Source organism: Thamnophis elegans, chromosome 13 (genome assembly GCF_009769535.1).
Source record: "Thamnophis elegans isolate rThaEle1 chromosome 13, rThaEle1.pri, whole genome shotgun sequence".
Taxonomy (NCBI): domain Eukaryota; kingdom Metazoa; phylum Chordata; class Lepidosauria; order Squamata; family Colubridae; genus Thamnophis; species Thamnophis elegans.
The window spans coordinates 8,854,344-8,876,343 of record NC_045553.1 but is presented as its reverse complement, the minus strand read 5'-3'; the positions used below and the strand labels follow the sequence as shown (position 1 = coordinate 8,876,343).

General features: G+C 43.8%; 2 protein-coding genes across 2 annotated transcripts in view; one reads left to right on the top strand and one right to left on the bottom strand.

Annotated features, from left to right (window-relative positions):
- Positions 1–759: 759 nt before the first annotated feature.
- LOC116517069 (carbohydrate deacetylase-like) lies at positions 760–8,842 on the top strand. Its single transcript, XM_032229838.1, is given in 9 exon segments — positions 760–811; positions 814–884; positions 886–923; positions 3,616–3,682; positions 3,684–3,776; positions 6,241–6,340; positions 6,724–6,844; positions 6,846–6,913; positions 8,355–8,842. Coding segments are annotated over 9 exon segments (957 nt in total). The 3' UTR covers positions 8,702–8,842.
- A 7,679-nt stretch (positions 8,843–16,521) lies between these two features.
- LOC116516802 (ubiquitin-conjugating enzyme E2 L3-like) overlaps positions 16,522–22,000 on the bottom strand; it is a 9,124-nt gene continuing 3,645 nt past the window's right edge. Inside the window, exons 2-3 of the mRNA XM_032229426.1 lie at positions 19,036–19,222; positions 16,522–16,939 (exon numbers count right to left, since the gene is read on the bottom strand). Of these exons, the coding sequence (XP_032085317.1) occupies positions 16,785–16,939; positions 19,036–19,222 (342 nt within the window). The 3' untranslated portion in view covers positions 16,522–16,784. The remainder of the gene's footprint in view (positions 16,940–19,035; positions 19,223–22,000) is intronic.

Here is a 22,000-nt window from a genome sequence, read left to right as displayed (position 1 = left end):
TCATCAAACTAGACATACCCAGTTCCTACAACCGTTCTTGATATGTTTATTTCCTCCCATTTTAATTGAAATGTATTGAGCGTGGCTCCGTTTTAGCCCCACTTTCCCCCGGTGCCCTTCACTGCTCCACAAATTGATCCGGATCATTCCCCATGTCTACCCCTCTTTCCCCCGAAAATAAAACCTCCCGGATAATAAACCCAGTCGGGCTTTTGAGTGCATGCGCTAAAATAAGCCCTCCCTGAAATATTGCAGCACAGCAGCAGCCAGGAGGTGGCCACGCTCGCCCCCTCCTGCACCTCAAAAATAATAAGCTCTCCCCGAAAATAAGGCCAAGCGCTTATTTCGGGGGTCAAAAGAAATAAAACCCTGTCTTAATTTTGGGGAAACACGAAGTATTTTTTAAAAAACCAGCCAGCTCAAACCCAACCACTGTGCCTTTTTCCTCCTTCACCCAGAAAGCTGAGTTTGGCTAATCCTCTTAGTTACGCCGTCTTCGGCGGGACTTGCTTTCCACACACTCCCTCCCAAGGGCGAGATTAGCGGCTGGCGTGGCGCAGCGAGAAAAAGACACGTCTTAGGGTTTATGCTTCCTTGGCACACGGCGGCGGTTGGCCACGGCTGTGGGCTGATGGGTGCTCTGCTTCGTTCCCTTCCTTCTCTGCTCCTGCCTTGGGGAGAGGAAGAGACTAAGGGGCTAACGCGAGGACTTTGTCTTCCTGGCTAACTTTGGCGCTTCGTAGGGTTGGACGCCTAAGGATGCCCCAAGCCACGGTGAAGCTGATCGTAACCGGGGATGATTTCGGCTATTGCCGCGGAGGAATCATGGCATCGTGGAGTGCTTCCTGGCCGGGGCCATCTCCAACGTTTCGCTTCTGGTTAACCGGGGAGTGCGTGTCCGATGCCGTCCAGCTGGCCAAGAAGTGAGTCTCTCCTTGTAGTTTTCTTTTCATTTCACGGGCGTCAACCCATCGGGGTTTTAACTTAAAAAATGGGTCCTCAGCTTACGCCGCTTCGTTCAGTGTCTGTTCAAATGATGACAGAACTGAAAAAAAGTGACAGGATTTGTTTTTTTTCACACCGATGATTCATTTAGTGACTGGTTTTTTCTGGAGCAGCAGCTTTGAACACTGCTGTCCTTTTTACCTTCTATTTTTATCCTTCAAAAAAAAAAAACCCACTCTAGTTTTAAATCAGTTTTAACTTTTAACTTTGTTCTCCTTTTTACACTCTTATTCTTTTTAAAAAAAAACACTCTTTCTACTTTTAAATCTATTGCTATTGCTGTTCCTCTTCCTTCCTTCCTTCCTTCCTTCCTTCCTTCCTTCCTTCCTTCCTTCCTTCCTTCCTCCCTCCCTCCCTCCCTCCTTCCTTTCTTTCCTCCTTCCATCCACCCATCTATCCATGATGCACAATAGCTAGAACACAGTATTGCAGCGTAACTCTTCCCACACACAAGTTCAATCCTGACTGTCTCAAGGTTGACTCGACCTTCCATCCTTCTGAGGTCAATAAAATGAGGATGTTAGATTGTTGGGGGCAGAGAGGCTGACTCTGTAAAATTGCTTAGAGAGGGCTGGAAAGCGGCAGGTACGTCTAAGAGCTATTGCTACACCAGGGTCAACTCCTCTCCAGAGGTGTGAATTCTCAGGAATTCTGGGAGTTGAAATAAATAATTGGTGCCAAGATTGCAGAAGAGAAGGCAGCTGGGAATTCCCAAGGCCAAAGGACATTGCTGTCCATTTTTTTCACGCAGAATCCAGGGTAAAGATCAGAAAGAAATGAAGAAGAATAACAAAAAAGAAATGCTGCAAAATGAAAATATTGTGTCTTTTTGAAGAGGTAGAATCAGTGTCCAATGACAGCATCCCCCTGTTAATAAGTAAATCCTTCGGTGTTTAATTAAGTGATTATCTAACTTATCCTGGCCTACTTCTGTTCCCATTATCTCAGCCAATTTAAGATGATTTATTTTGTTGTGCTGACTCTTTAACAAATCTGTGAGATTCTTCCTGATTCAGCCTGAGATTTCTCTTCTTCCCTTGTTACTAATTTATTCCACATATACTCTCATATATGTTTCCTTGGGGGACTCATTACTACATACACAACAGTGTGAAATCGCACAGCTGTCGGTCCTTTTGTTGGCTTTCATACACATCGCTTTTCCCTAGCACGGGCCAGCAACCTGTGGCTCTGGAGTTGCATATGGCTCTTTCATCCCTCTGCTGCGGCTCCCTGTCGGCTCCACAATTGATAGGGCTTTCGGTTGGGACAGGTAGAGGAAAAAGGATGCTGTGCTAGGAGGAGACTCTATGGTGGGGGGAACCGGACTTCCGGTCAGCAGAGGAAAAAGGATTCCGTGCTAGGAGGAGACTCTATGGTGGAGGAAACGGACTTCTGGCAGCAGAGGAGAAGGATGTCGTACTAGGAGGAGCCTCTATGGTGGGGGATCTGGACTTCCGGTCAGCAGAGGAAAAAGGATTCCGTGCTAGGAGGAGACTCTATGGTGGGGGAACCGGTACTTCCAGTCAGCAGAGGAAAAAGGATGCCGTGCTAGGAGGAGACTCTATGGTGGGGGAATCCCTCCCCTTGTGAAATTAGTAACATGGTCGTTAAGCGAATCTGGTCTCCCCCCCCCCCCCCCCACCAATTGGCTTTGTTTGTCAGAAGGTGAGTGGGACGCTGGAATAGTCAGATTTACGCGCTGGCTGCCAAGTGCGCCAATTTTGATCATGTGACCCAGTTATAATTTTATGCTTATCCTTTCCTATTCCCTTTTGTTCATTATCATGTCCTATTTTTTTCTCTCTATTTATACAGTATCTCATTCTTGAACATATACTTACTGTATTTTTCAGAGTATAAGACGCACCTTTTTCCCCACTAAGAGGGTGAAAATTTGGGTGTGTCTTATACACCGAATGTAGCCCTGCCCACCCACCGGCCCCCACCTTTTGGCCTCTGCCTCCCAGCAATTTACCTCCTTGCAGAAGACGGGGATAATGGGGCTTGTGGAGGCTGCAATAGGCTATAGTAATCCCGGCAGTCTGAAACAGCTGATGATCGGATTGAAAGTGAAACTTGCTGTTTGCTGCAAGGAGGCAAATTGCTGGGAGGCAGATTTATTTTTCTTGTGCTAATCAGGCTGTTTGCTTCTCCTTGATTACTATAAATGCCTATAGAATGTTCAAATTATTAGATTTATTTTTTTAAAAGATTTTTATTATTGTTCTAGGCAGCTTAACAAAATGAAGATGCTTTTTAAAACAAATGCTTGATCTGAAGAGGCCCATTGCTATTGTATCTTCTTTGAAATAGCAGAGAATAACATATACTTCCAGAAAGTCACACCAATTTTAATAGCATCTGTACAAGGATAGTCTGAAATGTAACATCACAAACAGTGTATATCGTCTGTACTGTTTGCTGTTTGCGGCAAGGAGGCAAATTGCTGGGAGGCAGAAGCAAATTTTTTCCCCTTGTTTTCCTCCCCAAAACTACGTAGGTGCGTCTTATACTTGGGAGCATCTTATCGTCCGAAAATACGGTGTATATTAATACTTCCTTTTTGAGGGTTTTTCAATGTTTTCCCCTCCCTCTCTCTCTCTGTAGACACTGCATTCCAATAGGGCTCCATGCCAACCTTTCTGAGGGGACCCCGGTTTGCCCAGCACTGAAGAAAAAAGTCTACACTCCTCAACCCAGAAGGGTTCTTCCATGGAAAGATGGGAATTCGGATGTCTTTAAACGAAAGGCTTCTTAACATGGCTGAGGTGAGGAGGAGCAAATACACCCCCCCCATCTACTCTTTGGAAAGGTGGTTGAGATTCATGGTGAAGGATGCCCATGTTGAGCCAGGCAACTCAAATGGGTTGACTTGGGTCTTCCTTGTAGGTGAAAGGTGGTTTGAGGTACATGGTGAAGGATGCCCACGTTGAGCCAGGCAACTCAAATGGGTTGACTTGGGTCTTCCTTCTCGGTGAAAGTGGTTGAGATACGTGGTGAAGGATGCCCACGTTGAGCCAGGCAGCTCAAAATGGGTTGACTTGGGTCTTCCTTTCCTAGGTGAAAGGTGGTTGAGGTACATGGTGAAGGATGCCCACGTTGAGCCAGGCAACTTAAATGGGTTGACTTGGGTCTTCCTTCTAGGTGAAAGGTGGTTGAGATACGTGGTGAAGGATGCCACGTTGAGCCAGGCAACTCAATAGGTTGACTTGGGTCTTCCTTCTAGGTGAAAGGTGGTTGAGATACGTGGTGAAGGATGCCCACGTTGAGCCAGGCAACTCAATGGGTTGACCTAGGTCTTCCTTCTCGGTGAAAGGTGGTTGAGATACATGGTGAAGGATGCCCACGTTGAGCCAGGCAACTCAAATGGGTTGATCTAGGTCTTCCTTCTCGGTGAAAGGTGGTTTGAGATTCGTGGTGAAGGATGCCAACTTTGAGCCAGACAATTCATAGGTTGACTTGGGTCTTCCTCTAGGTGTAGGTCGAATCCATCAAGGGAGACGTTTCTTTTTTCTTTTTTTGCCCATTTTTTTTATTTTTTATTCTCTTACATACCATTTTAAGTATACATTCACATGATTGTTCTTCTTCTTTACATTTGTCAGTCTTATACATTTGTTATTTCATTTAATAGCTTATAATATACAGTTTGGGTTGCTTTGTTTACCATCCCTTCCGCCTATTGTACACCACCTTATTTTCCCTTTCTTTTCCCCCTCCCTTCTCTACTTTCTTCCTTCCTCCTCTCCTTCCCCTTCTTTCCCTTACCTCTCCTCTCTTCTTCCTCTTCCTACCTTCTCTCCTTCTCTTTCTCTCCCTTCCATCCTCCTCTCCTTGCCTCTCTCTTATTTTCCCCCATCTTCCTTTCATTCTCTCCTCCTCTCTCCCTTTCTTTTTCTGTTGTTATAGGTGTCTCTTTCAAATATCAGTTTATGTTTTCTTGGGGATGGTATTTCCGCAAACCCAAATATAATTTGGTATCATTTCTTATTCCCTTACTTTTGCTAATCTATCCTAACTATATATTTTCCCCCTTTATATCTCGCTCTTGAATATATACTTATATATTTAATATTTTCTTTTCTGTTTTCCCCTTCTTCCCCTCCTTTTCCATTTAATAGGGCACCGTCTGGGTTCAGAACCAAGAGAGACCTTTCTAATGTATCGTGGGTTTCTTTTTTCCTGAATTGTACCAAGCCTGTCTTGGATCCCACACAACCATTTGTTCATTTTGTGCTAAAAGAAGAGCAGGAAATCACACAACTCTTTGAGATTAGTGTTGTTTGGAGAGAATTTCAGAGCTTTTTAGCACAGGGTTGAAATGAGAGGTCCTTGATATTCTCTGAGCTTCCTTGTTTTCTTGCAGACATTTCATTACCCTACTAGGTAACATAATCAGTGCTAGAAGGGAGTGGGGTTTGTGGAGAGGAGGAGGACTGTAGGACCTTTAGTGCCCTCTGAGCTTGGTTATTTTCTTGCAGATGTTTCATCCCCAAACTAGGTTGTATCATCAGTGTTAGAAGAGAGTTGGGTGAGAGGAGGAGGAGGAGAAGGACAGCTGTAGGATTTTTGGTGCTCTCCGAGCTTGCTTATTTTCTTGCAGACGTTCCATTGCTCAAAGAAGGTAACAGCACTGATGATACTACCTAGTTAGGTAATGAAACGTCTGCAAGAAACCAACCAAGCTCAGAGATCATCAAGAACCCTTCATTTCGGAGTGGCCAAGGTGTCCCTTGGAAGGCTTAAGTTGCTCCCGATTTGTTTTGTAGGCTTCACCTAACGATTCCACTTTTATAAACGAGAATGGTTCCACCACAAAACCGCGGTAGACAAAAGCGCGCTCGATGAAAGCGCGTATGTGACGTCATCACAGCGCAACGAAAACATCGCGCTGTGAGCGTGTAAATGTAAAATTAAAGCGAAAACCTTATCCTAACCCCCCCAAACCTAATCCTAACCCTAAACCTAACCCTTAACCTAACCCTTAACCTAACGCTAAACGTACTTAACGTAACCCTAACCCTAACCCTAACCCTAAACCTAACCCTTACCTTTATGTGAATCGGCTTGCTTTAATTTTATTTTTATTTCAATTTTTAATTTTTTTCATCGCGCTGTGATGACGTCACGTACGCGCTTTCGCCAAGCGCGCTTTTGTCGACCGCGGTTTTAACGGGTCACGAACGAGAATATCCCTGTAGCCAATTTCACCTTCTGCTTTTCTGCACTTAGGTGAAGCAGGAATTGATAGCACAGGTGGAGTTGTTCCGTGAACTGACGGGCCAGTTACCTCATCACATGGATGGACACCAACACGTCCATGTTCTCCCAGGTAAGTAGGATCTGCGTCAGTGGTGGGTTCGGATCCCGTCGCAACCGGTATGCTGTGCAGGGGACCAGGTGCTGTAATCGGAGAGGCGCAGCTGCTCGGCGGAGGTCACGCGGCACACACTGCGCGCGTGCACAAATTGGCCCGTTTGCGTCAAACAAATGGTAAGGAACGCAGGCGGGGAGGTGGGCCAAATGAGCCATCGTTCCGGTATGGTGACTGCTGCTCTCAGCTACCACCAGTATGGTCGTACCGGTGGCCGTACCCCACTGATCTGTGTTGATCGATCCACTGTCTCCTTTCTGCTCCTCAAAACATTTCGACACTGGCATTTCCCTGGAATTGGATCTCCTTACCATGCTCTTCCTCTTCGGTTACTCTTCCAGAGATCAGGCACGTATTTGCAGAGGTGTTGGAAGACTATGGGATCACGTACACGCGAGTTCCCATTGAACCGGATCTCCCACGCTGTGGTTGGATTGAGTCAACATTGATGGATTTCTACTTGGGTGGAGAAGGATTCGCTGGACACCATAAAGGTCTTTCAAAAGCATGGCATAAGGTGGGGGCATCTATAAGACTAGAATGAATGAGCTGGGGGGGGGACCTGGGAGGTCTTCTAGTCCAGCCCCCTGCTCAAGCAGGAGAACCTATACTATTTCAGATAAGTGATTGTCTGGACTGTTTCCCTCTCCATAGAAGACTTCCATTGAAGTTTCAAGCACTGAAGGAAGGGACTTATGATCAATTCTTGCTCTTACGACCGTCATAGTATCACCATGGTTACATGATCCAAGCCCTTGTAACTTTAAATGGTACCTAAATGGATGATTCTAAGAGAAGGGACATATTATTAAGACAGTGTAAGCAAAGGATAGCAATAGCAATAGCAGTTAGACTTATATACCGCTTCATAGGGCTTTCAGCCCTCTCTAAGCGATTTACAGAGTCAGCATATTGCCCCCAACAACAATCCGGGTCCTCATTTTACCCACCTCGGAAGGATGGAAGGCTGAGTCAACCCTGAGCCTGTGAGATTTGAACAGCCAAACTGCAGAACTGCAGTCAGCTGAAGTAGCCTGCAGTGCTGCATTTAACTACTGCGCCACCTCGGCTCTTGGTAAGTACCGCAGGCTACTTCTGCTGACTGCTGGCTGCCTGCAATTTGGCAGTTCGAATCTCATCAGGCTCAAAGTTGATTCATCCTTCCGTCTTTCCAAGTGGGGTAAAACGAGGACCCAGATTATTGGTGGCAAGAGGCTGACTCTGTAAACCGCTTAGAGAGGGCTGGGAAAGCACTGCGAAGCGGTATGAGTCTTAAGTGCTACTGCCATTAGGAACACAGGCGCGAAGTGAATGTGGCTTCCCCATGTTGTCAGAAGTTTGCAAAAGGGAGATCACATGATTCCGGGGCACTGCAACCGTCATAAATACGAGTCAATTGCCAAGCATCTGAATTGTGACCATGGAGATGCTGTGATTGGTCGTAAGAGCGAAAAATTGTCATTTTTTCAGTACAATACAATACAATAGCAGAGTTGGAAGGGACCTTGGAGGTCTTCTAGTCCAACCCCCTGCCTAGGCAGGAAACCCTATACCGTTTCAGACAAATGGCTATCCAACATCTTCTTAAAATCTTCCAGTGTTGGAGCATTCACAACTTCTGGAGGCAAGTCGTTCCACTGATTAATTGTTCTCACTGTCAGGAAATTCCTCCTTAGTTCTAAGTTGCTTCTCTCCTTGATTAGTTTCCACCCATTGCTTCTTGTTCTGCCCTCAGGTGTCTTGGAGAATAGCTTGACTCCCTCTTCTTTGGGGCAACCCCTGAGATATTGGAAGACTGCTATCATGTCTCCCCTAGTCCTTCTTTCTATTAAACTAGACATACCCAGTTCCTGCAACCGTTCTTCATACGTTTCAATGTCGTTGTAATCTGGAACGGTCAACTAAATAAGTCGAGGACTAGCTGTCTTTCTGAAATTGAAGAAACTTTTTGTCTTCCAGGTGGCCAGATATAATATCGGCCTTAGCACCATGGGGAAAAATATGTCCACTCAAAGCATCTTAGATGCTATCGATAACGCCACCACAGCTCATTTGGCCAAAGAGGACTCAACATCTTCTCCTCTGTCGTCTTCATTCTTACGCCCCGGTCAAGGACTACGGACGGTGACTCTCGAACTCATGACCCACCCAGGCTACCCCAGCATCCCACCTACTGGAGGTTGCGGAGAAGGCCCCGATGACTTTTCCCAGTCGTGGGAACGCCTGCACGAGCTGGAGACTTTGAAGGATCCGGAGCTCCAGAAACATTACAAGATCAGGAATATTCGGCTGTGCGCTTTCAAAGATCTCGCCGCCTGACTCTCCGCCAAGGACGTTCCCCGGGTTTTAACATTTGGTTTACAGGTGAAGATGGCTGGATCAGGGGTGGTTTCCAGGTGGGAGCTGAAGACATCTGGGGAATTTTTATTTTGTTTTTGGCACTCTCTGCAGGTGGATATGGCTCCTCCTCCATTTTTAAATGTTGTTTTTTTTTAGTTCTGTAATGGGAGAAACAAAAAAAAAATGGGAGAAGGAACTTCGGACTGCGATGGTCTTCGCGCAAAGAGCCGAGTTGGGTTTCCAAAGCTGATGGCCGCAGGATCGTGGCAGTTGAATTGGGAGCCATTGCTCGGCATTGGCTTGATAGAAAACACCAGCATAGACCTGAAGTGTTAGGGCTGGGATGGCGAATCTGTGGCACGTCGCCAGCAGCTCTTCTGGTTTCAAGCCAGCTTTCTTTGCGGGTGCGAAAGCTCCAGAAAATGGCCCCAAAACAGGGCAGTTTTTCGGGCCATTTTCAGGGCGTTTTTCGGACCATTTTTTCATGCCAGCCAGCTGGTCTTAGAAAACGGCCAAAAGCGAACAGCCCCAAAAAACCAAAAACAGGCTGTTTTGGAGCTGTTCTTTTGGCCAGAAAACAGCCAAAAAAATGTCCTGGAACCCCCCCACCCCAAATAGCAAAAAACGGCCAAAAACAGGCATGGCCTCGCCAGCCAGCTGATCTCCAGATTTCCAGCACTCTGGTGCGCACACATGCTGTTCTGACTCCCCTCTTCCCACACCAACACACTCCGAGTCGAAGATACTTTCCAGAATTTATTAACAGACAGGTCCTTGGCAGCAAACCAGCACAGATAAGTCTTGGCAGCAATCCAGCCTGCCAAGCTCACAATTCTGTTCTCCAACATTAGTTCCTGCGTTGACATCTGCAAGAGGGGCGTGTGCACAAGCAGTCCTTATTGTAGTCTGGAGAGGAGCCTAATGACCACCAGCTGAGTGCAATTACCTCCTGTACTTGCGCAACTGTTCCTGACGCCTGTTAGCTCTTCGGTGCTGGGCATCCAGGAACAACTCACTGCTGGCGTCCGGATCACTCTCCCTTGTCTCCTCCCCACTGGTCCAAGACTCAAGCGCCTCCTGGTGGCCAACCAGCCTCTCTGCGCCCTGCTCAGAGTCGGAACCCTGTCCAGGGTCCTCCAGAGCCGACTCATAGGGCCCCTCGCTGTCGGAGTCTGGTGGCAGCTCCAGTGGCTCCTGCTGGCCACAACACATGCTCAAGTGTTCCAGTTGGGAAAGATTTTTCATCACTGTGTTATGGTATACCAAGAGGGGTGAAAATATTGGCAACTCAGGGTTGAAATGAGGGGCCCTCGTTGCTCTCTGAGCTTGGTGGTTTCCTTGCAGACGTTTCGTGACCAAACTAGATAACATCATCAGTGCCTCACTGGGTATTCACCTAATATGACCATAAGTTTTTATGCCGGATGCAAACTTTTGTGGCCTGTTCCCACAAATCACAATTAAAACAAGCCAAGGTTCGGCGCGCTGCAAGAACCCACAATAGCAACTCAGGTCTCTCTCTCTCCGCATTATATTATGGGATGGGAAGGCATTCGGAAGGATCCAGTGTTATTTTAGGTTGTGCTGGCTTAGTAACGCAGTGATTTTTTTTCTTTTTAAGTACTAGTAAAAACAAGCAAACACATCCCGACTGTTTGAATAGCAAGTAGAACAGGTTGAATCAAGAATATCTCGATCTGTGAGACTGAAATCAAAAATGTTAGAAAAGCTTGTTAGAAGGAAGATGGTGGGGGGGAAGAGTTCCAATTATTAATTTTAGCTACCTTTAGGAAGGTAGTTTAATCTCAAAAAAGTAAATAAAAGCAAAGAGTTTTTTTTAGGTAAGGACTCTCAGGCTTGAAAAATAAAACTCCCCCATTATTATTATTTTTACACACGTTGTTTTGTGCCAACTGCTTGCACAGATGATCGCCTTCGAAGGTGTTTTTCCCCACCTGTGAATTTCCTGTTTTAAAAGATGAAACTTTCTCTGGAATTCCACACGATGGTCCAGGAGGCCAGTAGGTATATCTATACTGTATTTTTCGGAGAATAAGATGCACTTTCCCCCCCTCCTTAAAAGAGGGTGAAAATTTGAGTGCGCCTTATACACTGAATGTAGCCAAAAATGCGAGGAGGCAATGGTCTGTAGCAATTCCTGTAGCCTGGAACAGCTGATTGGGGGTATTCCGGCACTCCATCCACCCCCAATCAGCTGCTCAGGTTGAATAATATGCTGAAGGTGACCTGGCTGTTTGCTATTTGCTGCAAGGAGAGTTTGCAGCAGCAATCCCATTCAGGAAGCACACACTGATTCAGCAGGATTCAATAACTTCTCTTTATATAACACATGAAGTAAATAGACAATACCAAAAGCAGGTTTGCCAACACGATAGTTCAGCAGAGAAGTTTCACTTTCAGTTTTAGTTTCAGGTATCAGCACAGCATGCAGCTTTAGTACAGAACAAGCCACGCCCTGGCTCCTTGCTGCCTCCTTCCTTGCTGCTCACACAGCAAACAGTTTGTTCCCAAACAGCCCTCAACTCTCTCACACACTGACAGGACGCCATACCATGGATGCTGCGTTTAGGGACTGATTGAAGTTACAACCGCACTGAAAAAAAGGACTTGCAACCAGTCCTCGTACTTAACGGCCATTGCACCAGTCAGGTGATCGGTGCTTAGCAACCAGCATACAAGAGTTATAATGTCCTGGGGTCATTTGATCCTAATTTGTGACCTTCCCCGTTGACTTCCAACAGGCAGAGTCAATGGAGAATCCGGATTCGCTTAATGACCATGTGATTAAGAAGTGCATGCAATTCACTTAACAAATGTGGCAAAAAAAGGTAAAATGAGGTTTGATTCACTTAAGAACCCCTTTGCTAAGCAGTGGAAATTCTGGTCGTAAGTTGAGAATGATCTGTAGTAGGTCACTAACATAATATTTATACTTTTGAGAAATTAACATTCCTTTGGCTGATTGTTTAAACCTTTGAATCAATTCTGTGACTCTTGTAATTCCTACAAGTTTCCTCTGTTGACACTGAATTATTTATTCTTGTATTACTCTGGGACTAATGACAAATTAAACTAGATTTTTTAAAAAAATCACCCTCTTTTCTATGGATAAGTAATTGCCTGCTAATTAGCTCTGTTTGGGTTAGGAACAGTTTGGAAAACTGAAAATTGAGTTTCTTCCAGTCATTCCCCTCTCCCTAGCATGGTACTGGTTGAAACTAAAATATTTGAAAGAGACTTTAAGAGCGATGGCAAAATGTGCCAGCATTTAGCCATGTTTTAAATGGATGAAAGAAATACGTATTCCTCCTTTTTGGTTATTTTTTGTATTATATCAACCTATTTTGGGAAGTTTGTTCTTATTTAATAGAAACGCAGGGAGAATTTGCTGGACATTTTAACTAGCTCCACTTAGATTACCATGTTTCCCCGAATATAAGACACGGTCTTATTTTTTTGACCCCCGCCCCCAAATAAGTGCTTGACCTTATTTTCGGGGAGATCTTATTATTTTGAGGTGCAGGATGCCCCTTAACCTCGGTTCGCAGATCAGCTGATCCGGAGAGGGCCGGGAGTTCTGTCTCTGGCACAATCTTGCCAGCCCTAGCGTCTCTTGGCCAGCTGCTCTTTTTACGGCCGCCACTAAGAGAAGAGGCGTAGTAGCTAGGGTTTGTGGGAGTGGCCTCCGCGAGGCCATTCCGCGTGGACATGTGACGTTCCTCCCCTCACTTTCCCCCAGGAAATGGCAGAGACAGGCTACGCGTGTGGTTAAATATTTTAGGGAAGGGCTTATTTTCAGGGGAAGGCTTAGTTTAGCGCATGCACTCAAAAGCCCAATTGGGGCGGTCTTATTTTCAGGAAAACATAATACTTTGATAAAAAACCAAGCAAACATTGGCCAGGATAGATGACAAGAAAGTTGATTTGATTGGGAGGTGAAAAGGAAAGGGAAGGGAAGGGAGGAAGGAAGGAAGGAAAAAAGGAAAGAAAAAAAAAGAAAGGATTCAACTTGGCACACAGAAGTGCAATCATGTTATTATACTTAATCCATTCATCAGTCATTTCAAAAATACTGCAGAGTTCTCAACTTACCATTCATTTAGCAAACAAAATTAAAAGCAAACTGAAAAAGTGACTTACAGCTGGTCATTACACTTAACAACGGCATCCCCAGGTCAAAATTGGGACATTTGGCATGGACGCAAACCTTTTAAGCCATTATATGGCTTCAAAATCTAATCTAACAAAGCTAATTTATTCCTACATACAAACAAAATTGGTTTGTGCAAAGGGGTGAACCCCAACCCTCGTATTTCTTGCAGAAATGAAAATAGGTTTTCAAAAAGTCTGGATCACCTTCGGCCTGGATATATGAGGTCTCCTGCCTTGAACGAAGGGGTTGGACTGGAAGACCTCCTGAGGTCCCTTCCAGCCCTAGAATTCTATGTTCTAAAAATCCCTTCTCGGGTACATCGAAACAGGCGCTCCGCTATCAATCTCTTCTTCAAAATTATTCACAACTTCCCTGGTTTTGTAGGAGCCTCGTGCCATTTTGCACCTCATTGGAAATCCTACATATTTTGAATTTTGCAGCCCCCATTTGAGGGTGGGTAGATCTTCCCATGGGAAAACAAAAAGGGAGGGGAAAGGGAATCTCACAGAAAGAAAAGTGGGAGAGGGAGGGCTGCAATATTTTAAGATGTTGTTCGACAGAAGCATGGCTATTTTAGCTGTAGATACAGCCCAGGAAATTACATTCTGGTAACCAGAAAAGGGGAAGATAATAAGGACACTCAAGTGAAGATGAGTTTATAGTTCAGTAGTAGTTATAGCTAAAGATTGAGGGACAGGTGTTGTGTTATGTGCACAAATGCAGCTGACACTTATAGGTTGAATGCAAGAATCTGACCCACGGGAAAAGTTAGTAGATTGTTGTGGTTCAAATTGTGGGAGCTTCACCATTGGAAGCTTTCAAGAAGACTCTGGACTGCCATCTGTCAGAAATGGTGTAGGGTCTCCTGCTGGGCGGGGGGTTGGACTAGATGACCTACAAGGTCCCTTCCAACTCTGTTAATCTGTTTAATCAAATTAACCAAGATAAGTAGGGGAATTCTGAATGACAGTCCCTTCAATTATTCAATATGTTTTTGTTTTTTGCATTCTCTGGTCCGTAATCACCCATGACCCGTCAAAACCGCGCTCGACTAAGCCGCACCTGATTAAACCACGTCGCTGATGTCATCAACAGGGCGACAACAGCCAGCGCGGAGAAAGAAGGGCGCTTTAAATAGCGCTTTGAAAGCAAGCCGATTCAACTTAAGGTAAGGGTTAGGGTTAGGTTAAGGGTTAGGATTAGGTTTAGGGTTAGGATTAGGTATAGGGTTAGGTTTAGGATTAGGTTTAGGGGGTTAGGTTTAGGTTTAGGGGTTAATTTTAGGTTTAGGGTTTACAGCGTGCTTCTGTCTCCGCGCTGTTGTCGCCCTGTTGATGACGTCAGCTATGCGGTTTAGTCGGACGTGGTTTAGTCGAGCGCGGTTTTGTGGTGGAACCGTAATCACCTGTGGACATGTTTGCAATTCGACTTGAGATGTTTGCAATTTAAAAAAAGAGACATCGACTACCACCTTCCCCCAATATCGAAGTTTTTTTAAAAAGGTACAAAGCTGCATATGGAACAACTACTAAAATAAATTAATAAATAAACGACAAATGTTCTTTTTCGATGTCATGCAAGGCAGGATTTTACACACACTTCAGCTGGACAGGTAAAATTTGGCATTTTTTTGTTTGTTTATTTTGAATTGGAGTGAGCGTGAATGAAACAAAGTCAGTTCCAACTTTCTGCAAATGAAGACACAAAAGTTGTGGAGATTTTGGTAATAGACAAGTGCTGGTCACCAAGGCTAAACACAATTAAGGAAATGCAAGTGTCCATTAAGGTTTTTGTTTTTTTTCAACTTTAATCGCCTACCAAAGAATGTGTCTAAGAACACTTAAAACAGAGATGTTTCATACCCCAAATGATAAGGAAAAAAGAAAAGAAGAGGAGAAAACTGCCTTTTCTTTCTTTCTTTCTACTTTTCAAACAGAGGTACTTGGCTGTCAATCTTGTACAGTTTAAAATCAAAAGCTGGAGTGTAAGGGGGGGCGGGGAGAGATGGAAAGGTGGACGCAAAATAATAGTAATTAAAACTTGAAATGCTATTTCTACGGCTCTCCAACCATACATTCGTTCCCTAAAGATGGCAAAGACCAAAACAAAATATTCCAGATTCCTGAATTTTTTTTTAAAAAACCCCCGGAATGCCGAGAGATCTATGAAAAGCGAAGACATGCAAAAGAGAAATGATGATTACGCACTTGGGTTTGGTTCTTTACTGCGGTTTCAGAGAAATGGTTTGAAATGCTCACTTAAAAGCCAGGCATTAAAAAAAAAAACTGAGCAGCCAGGGGGAAAGAGTCACTGTGTCACATAAAAGTTGTGTTTTGCCCATCCTAAAACGTGACACGACATTAAACAGGGTGATTGGGAAAGAACGTTAAAACTCCCCCTTAACTTGGGAGCAGGGATAGCTGGGGGGGGGGGGTTGAATCAACATCGCCAAATCAATATTAATCTTAGAATGCCACATTTTCATGTGCGGGGGTTATTATTATTATTTTTAACAGGAGAAAAGGCAACTGCTCAATTTTACGATGGGCGCGGGTTATTGCTTAATGGAAATTGCTTACGTTTTGGATGACAATCGATCAAACCAATCCATTATTTGGAGAAAATTACGCTTTGGTCTTTTGCGCAAGGAAAAAGAGGTAAATTGAAAGGATTTTTTTGTGACTATGTTTTTGTTTTGTCAGAACTTAAGTTGTCAAGAAGGATTTCTCCCCAGTTAAGTCTCTCAGCTAGGAAGTATATAGGAGAAGGAGCTGGATTTATTTGGTTGGTTGGTAGATTAATTCTGTTTTGGTACCTCTTGGTCCCATATTTGAAATTCTTGCAAATGGACTCAAGGCCTTCTTTATTCTAGGTAGCCTGCATAGATACTAAAGAATAAAAGTGAGGAGTAAAATTCAAAAAAGGGGGGGGAAGGGGAGAGGAAAGAAAATTACACTCCGCTATTCCTTTGCTTAAAGAATATTTTGTACCAAAATTTCCTCCCCCTAAACAGAATGTAAGTCACGTGGAACAATTCATCCATGCACACAATGCTTGGATTTCCCCCATTTAATAAACATTATTGTAACCACATCAGCCAGATTTAACAACAGATCTGGGGTTGATTCTGGTGGTGGGGTTTTTTTTGGTGTACATATGGCAGTTACGTTATGTGACAAATTTAAGTTGAAGAAAGAAAAGGAAAAAAAAACAACACCTTGGACCCACATGCAAGAAACAGTGCAACGTTTTAAGACAGGGAAAACAAACAGCTCAATTTTTTCCCCTAAATGTCTTTCTGTTTTCTTAGAAATTATGTATGCGTGGTTTTGTTTTCTTCCGTCTTGGGGGTGTGGGGGAGGGAGGAGGGAGGAGGGAAGGATAAGGGGCAACCAAGAAATGGGAAGAGGAAAACAAAAAGGGAATTTGCAAAAGGAAAATAAGAAATAACAGCCACGACCTTCTGAATTTTAAGGGCAAAGTTAATAAGCCTAAGACTTTTTTTTTCTTTTTTTCTGATAAAATTGTGATGGGGAGAGAAAACAAAAAAGAAAGAAAGAAAGAAAAGAAACAGCATTCTTTTAAAGTACATTAAAGCAGTGATTTTAAACAAAGAAAGCAGAACTAGAACATCTTAAATTTTTAATCCTTTCTTTACAGATTACCTAGACCACTTTTGATTAAGAAACGGTAGAAAGTTATTAGTTTAACAGCCACAAGTTAACACCGAGAGGTGACACTTGTCAATTTCCATAGAGTCCTGCTTTTTGTGGGTGTGTCTGAAATGCACTTCTTCAGCTCTTCTATCACACATTGCTGACATCAACTCGGTCAGGTGTATTTTTGTTGTTGTTTTGTTGTGTTTTGTTTTGTTGTTGTTTTGTTTTTTTAGTCCACTGGTCGTTTTTCACCATATTTCTTTGTAAACTCTTCAGCATTCTTACAGAATTTTTTACGGTCCTTAGAGTATTCTTCGGCTAAGTCGGCTCGAAGGGGGTGCTCTGGCTGAGGGTCATTCACCAGTGCTATGAGGGACTGGATTACTGTCGAGAGAAAAGGGGGAAGGAAAAAAAAAGAGGGGAGGGAGGAAGGAAAGAAGAAAGAAAGAGAGGGGAAAAGAAAGAAGGAAGGAAGGAGAAAAAGAGAGATCAGTGTGGCCCCAGGATAGAAAGGCAGAACCATCGATTCGCAGATCCCGAGATTTATGGATTTGTAATAGGTTGATTAAAGGTAAATGTTCCTCTCGCACATATGATCTAGTCGTTCCCGACTGTAGGGGGCAGTGCTCATCTCCGTTTCAAAGCTGAAGAGCCAGCGCTGTCCAAAGACGTCTCCGTGGTCATGTGGCCGGCATGACTCAACGCCAAAGGCCCACGGAATGCTGTTCCCTTCCCACCAAAGGTTTTCCCTATTTTTCTACTTGCATTTTTTATGTGCTTTCGAACTGCTAGGTTGGCAGAAGCTGGGACAAGGAACGGGAGCTCACTCCATTATGCAGCACTAGGGATTTGAACCGCCAAACTGTCGACCTTTCTGATCGACAAGCTCAGTGTCTTAGCCCTGAGCCAGTGTCCCATAATAGATTATCAAATTCATTTGCCACCCATCTCACAGTTCAGGCTGTTCTGAGCAGATGGCACTCAAATCCTTGGGAATGGCACTCAAGTCCTCCACAAATGTTTTCCAAAATTCTATTTTTTAATGGAAGAGAACCGGGGAAGTTTCCGAACAAACGACCAAAAAGGTGTCGCGTGGGCCATTGTGTTTAAATCTGAACTGAACGCAAACGCAAATGAAAATGTTCACCCTGTCATTGCTTTTTCAGGTTTTGGCTCCTCAACTTTGTCCTTAAAGGTTGATGTGGCCTTCAAGCCCAGCTTTGGCCACAGTTGGCTAAATAAACCACAATCGATTGGAATGTGCTAAAGCAGAATAGAAGAGATTACATTAGCAATAGCAATACTACTTATATACCACTTCATAGTGCTTTACAGCACTTTACAGCACTATAAACTCTCTAAGCGGTTTACAGAGTCAGCCTGTTGCCCCCAACAATCTGGGTCCTCATTTTACCCACCTTGGAAGGACGGAAGGCTGAGTCAACCTTGAGCCAGTGAGGTTTGAACTGCAGCTAGCAGTCAGCTGAAGTAGCCACCAGGACTGCCCTCTAACCACTGGGCTACCTCGGCTCATACAGGACCATCTTCACTGGTATATTTAATTCACCAGATGGGCCACCGTAATGGCGGCATATATTAAGATTTATGAATGGAGGAACTCTGCTCTGTGCGTGCAAAATAATCTTGGTGTAAAGCTTTTCCTCGCAGAAACAAAGAGAGAAACTCGGCTCTGAATCCACATGCAAGCACACGCATGTAAATAAAAAATGCTGGATGAGGAATATCAAGCTCATCTTGGACTATTACAGGGATCGGCAACCCGTGGCTCTGGAGCTGCATGTGGCTCTTTCATCTCCCTGCTGCGGCTCCCTGTCGACAATTCCACAATTGATAGGGCTTTCGATTAGGATAGGGAGAGGAAAAAGGATGCCGCACTAGGAGGAAACTCTATGGTGGGGGAACTGGACTTCTAGTCGGCAGAGAAGAAAGGATATCGCACTAGGAGGAGACTCTATGGTGGCGGAACCAGACTACCAGTCGGCTCCAGAATTCAGTGGGGGGAGGGGGACTTCCGGATAGGACCTTTGTGGCTCTTTTGAGTGTTTAAGGTTGTCGACCCCTGAACTATTACAATAAACCATTTAAGAATTGGCTGAAAGCGTACTAAAACACCTTACAGCCCCCTCGCTGGGGTTTTATTCAAGAGATATGACAAATAAGGCCGATCGTAGACGGCTCCAATATTGGACAAATCGTTTTTCAGACGTAGCTGCCTGGAAGTCTCTCCTCTTTTTATCCTTTGTGATAAAATTCAGATTTTTTAAAACTAAGCCAGGGAGGGAAGGACGAGAAAAATCAGAAGCCCTTCGCCCTCAAAAGGGATCCCATCGCAAGATTTTAAAAGCCCAGCGTGGCTTGTGCTCTTGAGATCCAGGACCCTGGGAGAAAAGCTCTTTCCAAAATGAAGATACTCGTATAGAAATCAAGAGGCCCGAAATGGAGACGGGAGAATCTCTTACCTTGATCAGTTTTGGTGGCTGGTTTCCAGTTTTCAGCACTAATTACCGGCAGACAAACCTGCCCCTTTTCATCAATGTTAGGGTGATAGATTTTCGTTTTAAATGTAATCTTGGGAGGTTTGAATGGATACTCTGCAGGAAAGTTGATTTCGATTCTGAACGCCCCCTTGTCGTATGGAGGGTTGTCCTAGGGAGAAGCAACACAGAAAGGGTGAAAAGCAGCCCAAGACAACCAGAGGGTGAATTCAGAGAAAAGCTGGCTGGTAAACAGGAAAGTGGGGTCAGATACACTGTCAGGTTTCCAAAAAATGCCCTAGTTGATTCATGAGCCTCGACTTAACACTGTTTGTTTACAGCGACCCTTCTAAGTTACGATGGCACGGAAAAAAGTGATTTGTGACCGTTTATCACACTTGCAGCGTCCCTATGGTCATGTGATCAAACTTCAGATGCTTGGCAACTGGCATGTACTTATGACAGTAGTAATATCCTGGAGTCATGTGATCCCCTGCTGCAGAGTGGCGCGGTGGCCTACAGGTGGAGCTCTCACCTCACAATCTGGAGGCTGCGAGTCCTAGGTAGAGGCAGGTATTTCTCTCTCTGGGCACAATGAGAATATATCTGCCAGACAAAACTCCGCATTGGCAACAGGAAGGGCATCTGGCCAGTAAACATTCAGCTCCATTCAGTTGCCCTGATTCAGCCCACAAGGGATTATGGGGGTCATTAAAAGAGGTGATCCCCTTTTGTGACCTTCTGATAAGGAAAGTCGATGGGAAAGCCAGATTCACTTAGCGGCTGTGTTGCTATCTTAACACCTGCAGTGATTCACTTAACAACTGTGACAAGAAAGGTTTTAATAGGCAAAACTCACTTAATAGAAGTTTGCTTAGCCATGTACATTTTGGGTGCAATTATGGTTGTAAAGTTAAGGATTACCTGTAAAGATCCCTTTAAAATATTTTAATATTTTAATATTTAAAAGGACTCTTGCAATGCATTAGAATAGGTAGTTCAAAGGTGAGAATGGAAGGGAACAGAAAATCTTTTGTGGGTTTGTTTTACTATTAGTGGTTTGTTTTTAGATTTAAATCTAGTCTTTTCAAAATATTTTTTAAGTCTCCCTTCCCTGCTTTTTTTTTCATTGTTAGCAATCTGACTCACATTATTTTTAAAAAAATACCTGATTTTTTTTTAAAAAAAAACCTCACATATCGCAATCTTTATTAGCAGGATTCTGTTTGTTTGTTTTATGCAATGTCCTGAAAAAAATGGGAAGGTGGGTTTCTTAATTCCACTTTGTTTTTTTATTCTGTCTCTCTTGTTTTTATTGTTGTAAATATTGTTTTGTTCTTAGGTTGTTTATTTAAGGACTTTAAATAAAATAAACGTTTGCCCGTTGTTAACTTTATCCACAAAGGAAAAAGTTCACACACAGACAGATTCAATACAACTACAGAATTGTTTACAGAAGACAGAATGGTTAGGAATTTACCGATAAAAGCCTGCAGGAAGGATTATCTTATAAAACTAGTATCTGGATAAAACAGTTGAACGACTGTTATTCTTAAAGCAGTGACTTGTTAAAAATAAAAATAAAAAGACACCCACAATTCTGGAACAGAATTGCAAGATACAACTTGACAATTTTTTTTTTTAAAGCACCTATATTCAAATATATATTTTGTGTGTGAATGGAAAATACACACTCCTTCATTCTGGGAGAATGGAGATAAATAAAAGAGGCAGGGAATATTCAATCCTTCAGAATAGATAATTCAACTCACGGACGCAACTTTTTATACAGCTAGTCCTTGACTTACAATCCCAATTGGGCCCAACGTTTCTCCTGCTAAGGGAGACATTTGTGAAGTGACTTTTGTCGCCTTTCCTGATTATTATTTTTTAGACGGTTATTAAGCGAATCGCTGCAGCTTATTAAGTTAGATATATGATTGAGAAGCGAATATGGCTTCCCCTTTGATTTTGCTTGTCAGGTGGTCACAAAAAAAGACACCGCAACCGTCATAAATATGAGCCAGCTGCCAAATATCTGAATTTTGACTACGTTGTTAAGTGCGAGAAAAGATTGTACCATGTTTCCCTGAAAATAAGACCGGGTCTTATATTAAAACCGGGTCTAATATTAATTTTTGCTTCAAAAGACGCATCAGGTCTTATTTTTGGGGAAATACAATACTGGCTGACAATCTTAACTGGGGCTTATTTCAGGGGGAGGGCTTATATTACGAGCATCCTCAAAAATCATGCCAGGTTTTATTTTCCAGTTAGGCCTTATTTTCAGGGAAACGGTAAGTCATTTTTTTTCAGTGCTGTTGTAATTGTGAACAATCACAAACTGCGATTAAGTCCAGGATTATCTTTATGTAGGAGTTAAGAGGGACCCGGTTTGGTGCATTAAAAATGTTCCTTAGATGACACCGAGGGGGCCAGGGAGAGCATCTCCCAATCTCAAATGTCTTCAGGTGCCTTTGAGTTCTAACTTTTCAGCTGCTGACGGGTTGTCTTTTGGCTCAAAACAAGGGGAGCACCACACCAGAGGTGGGGGTTGCTCCTGGTTCGGTCTGGTTTGGCCGAACCGGGAGTGGCGGAGGCAGGAGGTTGCGCTCACCCGCTCGGATGCTTCTACCCAGAAGTGTTGCGTGTGTAAGCATGAGTGAACCGGTAGCAAATCGGTTAGCAGCCCACCACTCTTGGTCCTGGCAAAACCTCTTTGATTTACACAACTGTGAATTCCTTTCATTCACAGTCAGCAAGGTTTGGAAAACAGTCTTTCAGAGGAATGTTTATCCACACAAACCTTATCTCATTTGGAGAGCTGCCAGATAACTAGTTTCCAAATGCAGGGCAAGGCAAAACTTGGCACAGTCTCTTATAGTCACAAACAGAACTTTCCACTCTTGAAAGACTGAAGAAATGAATTGTTTCCTGCAAAAGCCCCCTC